Consider the following 13,023-nt stretch of genomic DNA (forward strand, 5'->3'; position numbering starts at 1 on the left):
AAATGAAGGTTAAACAGTACAAACCAGCCCCCAAACGGCACCTGACTTATCTGCTCTGTGCAGCACTGAGCTGAGGGGCAGAGAGGAGGGATTGCAGCAGTCTCCTCTTAGCACCCTTCTCCCCCAGCCTGCGATTTCACCCCCTTGCCCTGGGCACAGGAGCAGCAGGAAGGCAGAGCTGGGCCTGCCATGCCCCAGGGACTCCTCCCTGCAGCCCAGGCTGGGGGATGCCCTGGGAGCAGGGCACTGGGAGCAGGGAGCCTCAGCCTGTGTGCACAGGCAGGAAGGTGCCAGCCTGCTCCTTCACCCCTGCTGGGCCTGCTGGAGCCCCACTCTTGATATGCTGCCAGGCTTTAAAGTGCTTTAAAATGTCTTCTTTTCACAGGACATTTTAGTATCCACAGGCGAGGGATATCAGTCTGCAGAAGGTATTGGTGTTGCAAACAAACAGCAAAGTTTACCACCCACTGCCTTGGTTGTCTTCTACACATGGTTCCGTTTTACTTTTGGTCTGCCACGATTTCCAGATGTTGGGGCAAAATGTTTAATTCTTGGGGAAATTTTAATTAATGAAGAATCCAGAAACTTTTTAGCAGCAACTACTCAGTAGCTGGAGGAAAAAAAGTTAAAGTCCATTTTAAGACCTCCCAATGCTTTAGATTTACAGGAGAGCTTTCCTAAAATATTCCAAATGCTAATTATAGAAGAACTGTATTTAACAAAGATATCCCAACATGCATCTCTTCCCCACACACACAAATCAAATGGAAAAAAAAAAAGATGAAGGACTTGTGATCAGAAAGTATATGCAAACAGGACAGCATGTGGTAAAAGAAAGATAAAGGCTGGATTTAGAATTGTTACTGGAGTAAAGTTCAAATTGGGAATGTGTGCTGGGGAAGGCACTGGGCATCTCTGCCACTGCTGCTGCTACAGCCATTCTGAAAGGCAGCTGACATGGCTGGGTCTGAGCTCCCCTGTTTGGCCAGGCCATGGCAGAGCTCTGTCTCTTTGTCTCTGTAACAGACACGAGCCTGACCTGCACTCTGGGTCCCTGAGGTTACCAAGGACAGACTCTGGAGTCAGAAGTGGTGCTGAGCACAGCAGCTGTGCTGACACCCCACACTTTCACATCAGCTCTGCACACAGAGGAGCTGCATCTTTGATGTGCCTGAACTACAGACCTTCCCCACAGTGCCACAAAACCTTCACAGCTGCATCAGTCAGGTCAGAATGAACTTGGCACTGAACTTCCCTGCACAGAGGGGCTCAGATCCAGGCAGCCTCTCTTCAGCACAGGCAGAGACAGGAGTGAGCTGGACAAGGGGCTGTGCCTGTGGGATCAGCTGCTCCTGGTTTGCTGTCTGTCTGTCTGTGCGATCCCCTCCCTGCTCTGCAGCAGGACGCACAGCTCAGGCACTGCTGCTCCTCAGGCACTGTCAGGCTTTGTTCTGACAACTCAGAAGAGAGTTCTGCCACTGTTTTTCAAGCAACACATTGCCTATGAGGAGAGAGAAATTTAAAAAACTCACTGATTTACCATGTTAAAAAAAGATGGCACATTTATTGCTACATAAATGTTATATACATAGTGTTTTCTGTTACATTGACAGAAATTTTTTGAACTTCTTGCTGCTGGTTGGAAAGGTTTATCAGCAATACCTTGAAATTTGACACAGGGTACAAATCTGCAATAAACCAACAATGGAAACTGGAGAACAAGATGAGAAGCAATTCATCTCGGACAATTAGCTCTTACAATACTCCATAGGTACTACACGGTATGCTAGAACCCTACTATGGTCTTACAATGCTATTGTAAATTTCTGATATTAATGAACAGGTTATGGTAAATAACCCTACATTTTTACTACCTAATATAGTAAAATAAAGTAAGAAACTTTTTACTGAAAACTTTTTTTGATTTCAAAAATCTAGAAAGAGTAATATTTAGAATTCAAGAAATTTTCTTACAAGATTATTGTATAAAAGACTAGCTACAGTGAAAAATAAGCCAAATGTTTTTTTCTTTCTATTTTATGAAGGAAAGCTTCTGGGCATACTGCAAAGTCTAATATAGCCAAAAAGACAACAAGCTTAGAAGGAAAAAGGCCAGGCAGTGGCACGTGATCACTTTCACACGTCATAAGCAACAAATTCCGTTTAGCTGATAAACACTGAAATGAAGAACAAGGCCACAGATATAATCAGGTGTTATCTGATGATATATGCAAATTAAAGTAATAGAAATGAGTCCACTAATTCCACAAACTGTTTTGTTAGGAACCATCCAGAACATGAGCTTAAATTCATTAGTTTATTTTATCAATCCATCTTTTGTTCTTTTAAATTAAACGACTTCATAAAAATTATAGTTTTGTTCCTGTTTTGTGTGTGAACCAATTGCCAGTGATGAAAGATGCACTATATAAACAATAGCTCAGACAACCTTGGCTTCGGAAATTTCCTCCCATGGTCATTGCAGTGGAAGACAGTTTCCATGGAAGTTCAAAGGGATTTTAACCATTTCAGCACATCTGTGACAAAGGAATACTTATGGACACTATTCTGGTGGAGAAACATTTAAAGGTTTAATGCTAATATGGCTTGGGACGGGGGTATTTGCATTTGATTCACACTATTTTTCTCCACTGACAAGCCATACAACATGACATGATAGTTAACGTGTACAGGAAGGAAAAACTGGTGACCATTGCTCTTAAGATTCCATTACGTAATAAGCCCACCTGGCTGGTGGTTATATCATCACACTACCTGCCACGGTGAATTCAGGATTTTACTATTCACCAAAGTTACAGCCTGAAAAAAATCTCCTTTGTATTTTAATGCATTTTGTGCTTACATACAGCTAACACTTTACATGTACTATATGTAGTACTTACTGCTCGGAAAACAAAGCAACTCTAACAAAGTAGATTCTCCCCACCCAATTTACACTTCACGTTACAAGCTTTACTATGAAGCCTAGAAGCCTAAAAAGGTTTTGTTTATAATTAGAAAAAAAAAACGTTTGAGGAAAGTCTGAGGGAAAATAAAAATCACTTTTTAAATCCAAGAAATGTTATGGTCACAGTATTGCTCCAGCCTGCAGCCTTCATGAGGCCTCTGAGTGGCTTGAGGCACAGAGCTCAGTATGGAAGGGGAACTGTGACCATAACTGTTCAGATTACCAGAGATCAAAAAGAACATAAAAAAAGCTATACCAAGGAATAGTTTCCTATTGCATGGAAAACACTAGTCATATGGCAAAAGGAGAGGAAAGGACAACAAAAGACTTTTCCCTTCCTTTTTTAAGACACTAATAGGTATGCTGGGAATGCTACGGGTCGAAGGTTGTCACTGCTTTGTTCTCTGAATGTGAACAGCTTTAGTAAATGCTGGCATTCAGCTGAAATTTTATCAGCTTTTAACATGTTAACTTTTCCCTTTATATGTAGACCTTTACAGTTCCATAACAATAAATAAAATTTGTAGTTACAATGCATTTGTCAATTCAGTTTAGGCACAAGGCAACTTCCACAATGAGTGGAGAGATCACAACAGTCTCTGATTGTGCAGAAGCGACACACTGCTTGCAACAGAATGATATGTTCAGAGTATCTCATGGGCTGAAATTCTGTCTGAAGATCTTGTATCTTCACTCCTGATGCAGGTGTTGACCAGTAGCTTTGATCATAAGATTGCATTTGGGTTTCTTGCTTCAAGTGTTTTCTCCTGTCAGGTTTGTGTCTTCATATAATGTTAGTTGTCTGTGTCCTTGTGAAGAAAGGTCACCTTCTGTGTATCCTACCAATAATTCTGGAATTCTAGAAAGAAGTTTAGGAGAAGCAAGAGGTTATTAGGAAAAGAATAATTTAAAAGCTTAGTATCATCATTAGAGACCTAATTTGAACTGGATTTGGTGGCATTTTTGGTCATTTAGGTGCAAAAGAAGATCAAATTGAGAGCCCCTGAAATCCCCTGTTCCAGAGATATCCGTCTTGAGCTTGATATATACTGTAAAGAACCTTCTGCTGGGCCTCTCTGGATAAGGGAGGAAGAATGATCTGCACATCTCAGACCTTAAGTTTGTGTCTGACTTTGCTCTCCAAATCAAGCAGTGCCAGCTTCACTCCCTCCTGCAGGTAAATTGCATGTTCCTGTACAGCCCTTTCTGTCAATGCTGCACTTAAGTCAACCCACAAAGTTACTGCTATTAAAAAAGCAAAGACACCAAACTTTTTAAAGTGGTTGTTTATATATTCTATGGAAAGAACAGACTAAGTTGGCTGTAAATTAAAAATCAGCTGACAGTTCCAAAGTAGCCAATTACTCTTGTATGAAATAAAACAAATTAGAGAAATTCAAAGCATTAAGAATTAGAATATACACGACAACAAGAAACCTCCCAAACCATAAAATTCAGTAAAGTTCTGGATTAAAACAAGGACACTGAACCCAGTTTTTTATTCTTTTTGAAAGTGGCAACAGGTCTACTGGAATACTCATTTTTTTTCCCTTTTAAAATCAAAGTTTCCCAACTATTTAGAAAACCAACCAACAACAAGAATAAACCCAAAAGACTGATATTCCTGTGGGGCCTCCCCATGAGTGTGTTTCAATGAGATGTTACATACTGGGCTACCCTGCAAAGCTGCAAGCACTACTTTCAAATTTTAACTATTTTTACCAATACAGATTGTGACTTAAGACAGTTGCCAGTCTCTGCTGGGCAAATGAGAGGAGTTAGAATGACTGGCCTTGAGCCAGAGAGCAAATCTCACTGGGATGAGGAGTCCCTGAGACTGTATCAGCACTGGGAAACAATATGTGGATTTTTAAATCAACTAATGTGATATTCAGACCATTTAAAGATGTATAATTCATCCCTAATAAGCTTGGCTTATCTAGCAAGCTGTTCAGTGTTCCTCTGATGTCATGCCAAGAAGGCCACCTGAGCCAAGAGATGTAGCCATTGGCAACAAGGCAAGAAAATAGAGACTGACGACAATTTCTTGGGGTTTTATTATAAACCCAAACAAATCTGCAGCCTTCTGTTTCTGCTGAGAGATGTGAAAGCACAGACGAGTTCGGTGCTGCTGGCAGCTCAGGAACTGAACCCCCATCTCCAGGTGTCCCCCACAAAGCAGCCAGAGGAGTCTCACGTACCTGGCTGGTGTTCACATATGACCCATAGGGTTGGTAGTTTCACTCAGGCCAGGGTGGCTTCCTGGGTGTGCTGTTGGTGGCTCTGCCGATACGGCAGAAACTTTTTCTTCTTCCCTTCTCTTAAGGCAGGCTGCTTTAGGGTTTAGGTTTCGTTCTGTAACAGAAGAATCAGAGTTCTTAATCTCCCATCCAGACACCACGGGCAATATCGATACAAGAACCCTGGAGCAAAAATAGCTCTGCAGCTTCCCCCTTCAGCTGCTGACACCCCCTGCTCACCCACAGGTGTCCAAAGCTGCAGACAATCACTACTCAAAGTCCTGCCAGACAGCTCCTAAACTGGTATTAAAAAAACCCAAAGAGACAAAAAGCCAAGCCCAAACCCTTTCAGCAGCCTACATACGCCTTCAGAAACTTTTAAAAAGCATCTCCTTTATCAGCTTAAGACACTTAAGTGCTAAATGAGAACTGTCTGTAATTTACAATATAATAAAATTGAATGCATCCATTTTGTTGGTAGGCTGAATTCTTACCAACCTTGCTGACACCACACTAGTTTTAGTAATGTCGCTGCTTCTTCCTTCCCAGTATGAGCCAGCTGTTAGGGGCAGGGGAGGCAGCACACCCTGAATGGACAGTTCTCATCAGCCTCAATCACCTTGTGCCCATCTTGGTTCAATCAAAAGACTGTGATGACAGTCACATACGGCAGGAGCATTATTTTTTTCCAAACCCTATTTCCTCTCACATTAAAGCCAATACTTGATAATAACCAGCTGTGGACCAGCTATCAAGGTATTTTCATTGGTGTGTTTCCACTTCCCCACTTAGCTTCAATAGATGTAGATTTGGATCTCATTTCCAAATAATGACAGTTTCTAAAAGTCAACTGTTTCTGTTCTTCAAAATGGCTTTTCATGAATCAAATACAGAAGATGTCAATCACAGGGGTCCAAAAGACACACAAAAAACATGTAACATATTCCACTGTGGAATTTAATCAACATTTTAAGGTATTTTCTAGCTGTCAGTACATTCTGTTTTGCAGTTGGAGATGGCAGATACAATTATAACTGCAAGAAGTCTGCCAAAACTGAATAGACAGCACAAGCCCTTTTCTTGCACTGCACAGGCACCCCTCTAGTAACTGCAGTTTAGTGACCCCTGTGCATTTTAGCTCATCTGACAGAGACTATTTTGGATGGACTTGATAGTTCTGCTGTCACCAAAGTCATTATCAGCAGCCTCCTACTGCATTTCCTTAAGGATGAGCACTCCTAAAGAGTCTACCGGAAAAAAACCCCAAACTGCTAACTTTCCTTAATCACAGTTTTCTTTGTCTAAATGTGGCTTGCCTTGAAGTTTTAAAGATTTAATTACGTGGAACTTTGAAAGGAAGTTAATTTACAGTGATTTAGGAAATGGAGATAAAAACCCCTGGCCTACACTGAAAGCTTAAATCTGAAATGGTTCATTTTGAATAGCACCAATCACAAAATGAGAAGCTTCTTTACCAGCAGAGAGAGGAAATTGTTTATGCAATTACACAAAGCACTGTGCAAGCTCCTGTGGGTGTCACACAAAGCTCTGGTCACTCACTCCCAGGAACAGGTGCAGAGGGGGACGGGAAGACAAACGGGAGCCAGGGCCTCTCTCTGCACGGGGAACGGAGGAAAGGAAGTTCTCCATTTACACTGCCTGGACAGAGGGGCCAGCTGAGCTGTTAGCACTAAAGTTTTCTACCACTGACACCAGGGCTGGAAGTCCTCTGACTGAGGCAGAATGATTTTATTAACATGGAGCTTCCTGTGAATTCCAGAATCTGTGAGAGCAGAGAGATGCTTTTTAAACACCAAAACCCACGCCTGATTAACGTCCCTCTGACTTCATAATGCTCAACCTTATCTTCTAAACCATGGCAACCATTTTCAGACCACAACAGTGCCTGAGTTCTAACTCTCAGAGATGCTAAACTGGGTTTTACAATGGCCCCAGCTGCCATCTCATCTGCAGTTGCTCTGTGCCTTGGAAGAGCTCTGGCTGGAGACAGTGTGTTCCTTTACTGACAAGTGGATCAGTAAAAGTGCCTGAAAACACAGCATCTCATCCTTACTGCATGAAGTACATAAGTTTGTGTTAAGTTAGTTATTTAGCCCTTTTCAGTAAACTTCTAACTTTTGCTTGGATCTTCTGTGCAAAATGCAATCAACAAATGAGAAAAAGGAAGTAAAAATGAGGTTTGCAAAAATAAAACATTGTTATCACTCGGTGACATCAGTTATTCAAAGATGTAGTGCATTGAGCAAATACAACCACTGACATTCCACATCTCAGACTTTTCACTTGACACACTTCCATCAGTGAGACACCAAGGAAGATGGCTGCTAATGAGTCCCAAACAGCAGAACACGAGCAGACTCATTTGGGCAGTGCCACCTCCACAGAACGAGACTATTTCTGTGGGAAAGGACTCCCAGCCACCAACCAGTCCAACTCGGGGCTGACCAAAGGTTAGAGCAAGGTGCACCAGAACTTCAACATGTCTTTGGCAAAAACAAACATGGAGATTTAAAGTCAACTGTGGCTTCACCAACTCACAAGAACAGAAGAGTTGAAGAACCAAACGTAATCCCTAGAACCATCTCTCCTTACGAGAATGAATGGCAAAAAGTGGTTTTCCTTCTGCACCTACAGCAAGCCTATTGTTTCTTTCTTGGAAAAATCTGAAGGAATCAGAGAAAGATTCATGCAAACCAAGCTCTGATTCAATTACAGTACAAGCTTCCTCCCTTCCCCAGTACATGTTTAATGCAAAATCTTATGAAAACACAAATAAATTCACTGCATTTTAATATTTCAATTATGTGGAGTTCAGCCTAAAACAGATCTCTTATTGTTGCTTAATCTTTTCTACTACAAAAGAAGTGCTTGTTACAATTTAAAGCAAGATCCATCACTACTTGAATAAAAGAATTTACCTTGAAAACTTAAAGTGATGACTGCCTGAACAGGAAAATGAAAGGTCAAATTATAAACCTTATACTCACTCTGTTCCCCCTTTCTTAAAAAAAGTGATTCTTTGCTTTTTCTAAAGAACTTCAGCATCACTACAGAACAGCAAACACCCTTTCAGTAGCTTGTGCATCAGGCTGAGCGGGTTTCAAGAGCCCCACACTGCTCCATGAACAAAGCTGCCACAGGGCTGGCCCAGCCCTAAGCCACTGACCTCTGACTTGCTGCTCCAGGCTGAGGATCACTGCCACGGCCTGGTGGAGGATCAGCAGCTTGGTCTGCGGCTTCTCGCTCTTCAGGTGCAGCTGGCACATGCGGCCCAGCTCCTTGAAGGCCTCGTTGATGTCGCGCACGCGCAGACGCTCCCGGGCGTTGTTCGCCATCCTCCTCTCCTTCTCCCGCTCTATTTTCTGCTCGGGGTTCAAATCCTCATCTTCGTTAGTACTGCTGCAAGAAAGGAAACGTCACAGGCTATTGAAATAACACTGGTGCTTCAAACAAGTGATCCTGGTGCTGACTACAAATAGATGAAAAATAAAATAATTTCCAACAAGGTTTTTGCTATTTTCCAATGCATCAGCTTATATAAAAACACATTAAAGGAATTTTCAATTTCATGTGCTTATTTAAGAGTTTTACTTTCGTTAAAGACCACACTGGCAAATTCTAGAACTATTTTTTCTTCTACTACTCGGTGTAGAGATACAGTTTTATTTAGAATTCCTGAACTGCCTCAAATGATACCAAGTTGCACAGTCTTTTTTAATATAGGTTCATCCAATTTAGTCTAAAACTGTGCAAAACCTCTGTTCTACTAAAACTAACACACAAAATGCCATTGAACATGTCTTAATACAGATTATGCTGCCTGTGGTTGCAAAATTCTGATTGTTTTCTGTTACCTCAAATTTCAATGCTTGCATCCGGCCTATCAGGCAGATCCAGAAGCATTTCCCCAGTATCAGCTCCAGTTTTGTGGCTGGCTTGGGAGGGGACAAAGTGTTTCAAGAGGATATTTAGCCACAGTGTTTGGCCTCAGACTCCAGGTCAGGAGCTGGAGCTCTCCACTGCCACAGACTCACATCTGCAAGGGCAGCCCTGGCCCAGGTACAAAGTATCAGGAATTTCTGACATTGTCCCATCCTCTGTGCTGGGCAGGGCCCTCAATCTTTTGCTGCTTACAGGTACAGGCAGACATTAGGCATGGCACTAGTGTAAGGAAATGTACGCTTGACACATGATTTTCCCAGCACATCCTCTACCTTCTATTTAAATATATACAGATACTATACACTTTTTCTCCCAGCTGCCTATTGGTGTATGCAGTGCAGTAACACAAAAGCCTTGCAATAAATTTATCAAATGTAAGGACAACGTGCTACTGAGCATTATCAAAGCACAGATTCTCCACGTTATGTCAGCAACACACCTTGTTCTGCCTCTGGAGGAGACCTTGATATCCTTCTGGGAGGACTCATCATCTGATTTCATGTCATCTGATGAGGGAGGTTCATGGATATTTTCATCCTTCTCCTTATGTTCAGACTTGATTTCTGTTGGACCTATAGCCACAGACTGGCTCTGTAAGCCACCCGACAGTGCTGCAAGCAAGCAGAGAGCAGAGAGAGTGTCATGGCACTGAAACTCTGCCCAGGACCTCAGCAGAGAATGGCACTGAGGGGCCAGGGCCGAGACAACAGGAAGAACTAACAGAAACAAGAAATCCTGCTAACACTGCTGCACTTGGACATGTGTCATGGGTTATAAAGCAATCACAGCTCACAGAGCAGCTTGATTGGTAACAGCTTAGTCTAAGGAAAACACTCTTTGAGACAAAAGGACATTGAGTGAAGTAAGGAAATCTGCACCTGATGTCTGGGCTGCAAATTGAAGGGCAAAGCTGCACTGACATTGAGGCTTGGGTTTAGGCTGAATGTGCAACACCCCCTAAATGGTGCTAGCATGGCAATAAAAGGAGCTGACTTCTGTTTTCTGCAGTTTACTTCTTCAGCTAAAAATGGAAGGAACTGTAAGCACGGGTGTGGAATGACCTCCTTCCCTTGGCTGTGCTGAACTCTGCTCTCAGCCCACCCCACAGCTCTCCTGGCAAATGGGAAACTGGGAAATGGCTGCAGCTCTGCAAGTGCATCATGGCCCCTTAGGCTGGAGGAACGTGGCTGTAATGCAGCCTTCTCTTGAAATTATACTGGGATAATTGAGGGATGCCCTCAAAATTGTTGCAGGAGTCCCTAACAGTGGTGGTATATCAGACCTGTTATTAATTTTTATTTTTCAACATTATCTATGCCCCCATCCCTTGCAATGATGACATTTTACCAAGATCTACAGCCTCACTGGCTCCGAACTACTGCAGACCCTGTCCAGCATTTAAGCCTGGCAAGTTACCTCTGTAGCTGTCTTGTGTTTTATGATTTAGTTCTGTGCTCTGAGCAGAAACTGTACTGGGAAGAACTGAATGGTTGCTGTTGAGGCTGACACCTTCTTCCCGGTGAGTCCCAACCTAAAGCAAGGCAAAGCAAAGATTTCACATTAAAGATGTGATTCAAAGAAATAGTCCAAAAACAGAAGTTTAAAACACTGGAAGTATTTGCTGGATTAGAGACCCAAGTTTAAATTCTTGCTGAATAAAGGAAAGATTTGCTTGATAGATGCTGTTACACTGAAACACTTGATTAGACCTTACTGGACTGGGCCGCGTCTCAAGCAGTGACCAACCCTATTTGGATAAAATAATCCAGGTATCTAATTATTATTACCACCTATTTTTCATCTATTCCTTCATAATAAACCATGATTTCATTTCTGAGTAGCAAGCACTGAGATGAAGAGTCTTGAAAAATTCTAATTTTGCATAAACTTGAATTAATGATACTTATGTGAGACAGTTTTGAGTGTGCATACCTAACCTGAAGAGGCAACTTGTTAAAAAACTGCTGCTCAATACAGAATACTGTCATCAACTTCTCTTAAAAAAATATTTGGTAGGAAAAAGGGGTAAAGATACACTGCCTATATTTAAATAATTTCCATTTAAAGCTTTTGATTTCTAAAGGCACAAAAGTTCTTAAACATTTATAATATAACCAACAAAATACAATTAAACAGTTAAAAATTAACAAAGACGAGGGATTCTACTATTATTTGTATAGTTACAAAAACTGGCTACAGATGAAGCTTTTTATTGGAACAGTAGCAAACATGTCAACTAGAAGATTAAGCCTTTAATTAAATAGGTTTATTGCCTGGAGTTACACATGAGAACCACTGTTTTTCAATAAATCCTTCAATCCTAGTAAACTGCTGAGCTTTGAATCCCTCTTGAGTAATTAATGCAGCTTTTACCTTTCATGTCTTAGTATGGGTTTTACCCAGAGAGAGATAAATACCCTTATGCAAGTTTATCCTTTGTTTAATATACACTTGTTCCTGTAAGCTAATGCACAGGAACAAAAAAAGAAAGGGGGAACCCCCCCTCCCCAACAACCCACAACTAATATCAGGTCATTCCGGGCTGCTATTTGTATCCATTGTTCTGCAGAAAATCTCCTCTTGTATACTGTGGAATATCTGTTGCTATTTCAAGTATATTTTATCTTCCTCTGTGTGTAATAGGCTTTGCTTGTGAGAAGTTCTACTCTGGATACAGTTGGCCCTGCAAGCTCCTGCAAGAGTCATGAACTCGCAGGGAGGAAGGAGCTGAGCCTGGGTCTTTCAGCCTCACAGACAACACTCTTTGCAACTGGAACATGAACCTCATTCTTACTCTGAACTTTTCAAAACTGAGTCTTTTCCTAATTCTGCCTTGCAGGTTGTGTGTTTTATTTTCTTCTTCTGGTCATGCTTAGTCCTAACACTTGAGGGTGCTTTTATTCAAGCTACAGACTATTAATTGTTTCAGGGCCAGGTTTGTTCCAAAATCTACTTCTTAAAAAAGGCAAAAATTTCTTAAAGCTGTGTACAAACACAGCAGTTGTCAGAACCCTGGCAACTTTCAAATCTAGAGCTAATCTAAAAGCAAGAGATTAGCAAATCAGTTCTGATAAAGGCAGAGAATAGATGAGAAATAAAACCTGAATTTAAGTCCATGTTCCAAACCTTTGAAACAAGATGCACAAATTAAAAGCATACAATTTAGATTAACAGGATTTACACAGAAATCTTAAGAGCTAAAATGTTACCAAACTGTCCATAACAGTGATTTTTATCTGTGATCTACGATATACCAGAAAATCCAATCTGGCAAACAAAAAAACCCAAACAACATGACTTGCTCAAAGTCACTGCATCCCAATCGGAGACCAAAAGCTCTGTTTGCTACAGTTACAACTGATCGGTGGCTACTTCAAGCTACCCAAGATTCAAGTATCTTAAACACCGAGCTGGAAAATTTGGTTTGTTTTCCTTTCCCTGGACTCGCACTGCATAGAGAAAGGGCTCTCCCCATCTGCATTTCAATGGAGCACAACCTCAGGCTTCCTTTAAGTCTTCTGAAAGGCGTCCGGGACCATCAGCTCCGCGGCGCTCGAAACAAACGACCTCTCAACGTGTTTTATCGCTATTATTTGTAAGCGATTCCCAGTCAGGCGCTTTCCTAGCGCCAAGGGCCGGCTCCGGGGGCAGGAGCTGCCGGCGGGTCCCGCGGTGCCCCGGTGCGGGGCTGGCGGCGCTGCGGCGGCTCCCGAGCGCTCCCCATTTCCATACAGCTGCCCCGGCCGGCAGAGCGGGCTGGGCGAGGCACCGGCCCTCGGAGCGCCGGCCGCGGGACTCGCGGCACCTCATCCCCAGAGCAAACTCACTCGGAGCGAATCCATTCTCTTCGGC

The 13,023-nt window shown here is 42.2% G+C and overlaps 1 protein-coding gene across 10 annotated transcripts in view; it reads right to left on the reverse strand.

Annotated features, from left to right (window-relative positions):
• Positions 1-1,535: 1,535 nt before the first annotated feature.
• Positions 1,536-13,023, reverse strand: part of TCF12 (transcription factor 12) — a 158,648-nt gene continuing 147,160 nt past the window's right edge. For 7 of the 10 annotated variants that reach the window (XM_030954930.1, XM_030954934.1, XM_030954932.1 and 4 more), the window contains 5 exons: positions 10,588-10,702; positions 9,611-9,782; positions 8,396-8,628; positions 5,170-5,323; positions 1,536-3,827 (listed from right to left, as the gene is read on the reverse strand). In XM_030954930.1, coding sequence (XP_030810790.1) covers positions 5,181-5,323; positions 8,396-8,628; positions 9,611-9,782; positions 10,588-10,702 — 663 coding nt within the window. In that variant the 3' untranslated portion in view covers positions 1,536-3,827; positions 5,170-5,180. The remainder of the gene's footprint in view (positions 3,828-5,169; positions 5,324-8,395; positions 8,629-9,610; positions 9,783-10,587; positions 10,703-13,023) is intronic. The other 3 variants (XM_030954931.1, XM_030954933.1, XM_030954938.1) reach the window with 1 other exon arrangement.

This window comes from Camarhynchus parvulus, chromosome 10 (assembly GCF_901933205.1).
Source record: "Camarhynchus parvulus chromosome 10, STF_HiC, whole genome shotgun sequence".
Taxonomy (NCBI): domain Eukaryota; kingdom Metazoa; phylum Chordata; class Aves; order Passeriformes; family Thraupidae; genus Camarhynchus; species Camarhynchus parvulus.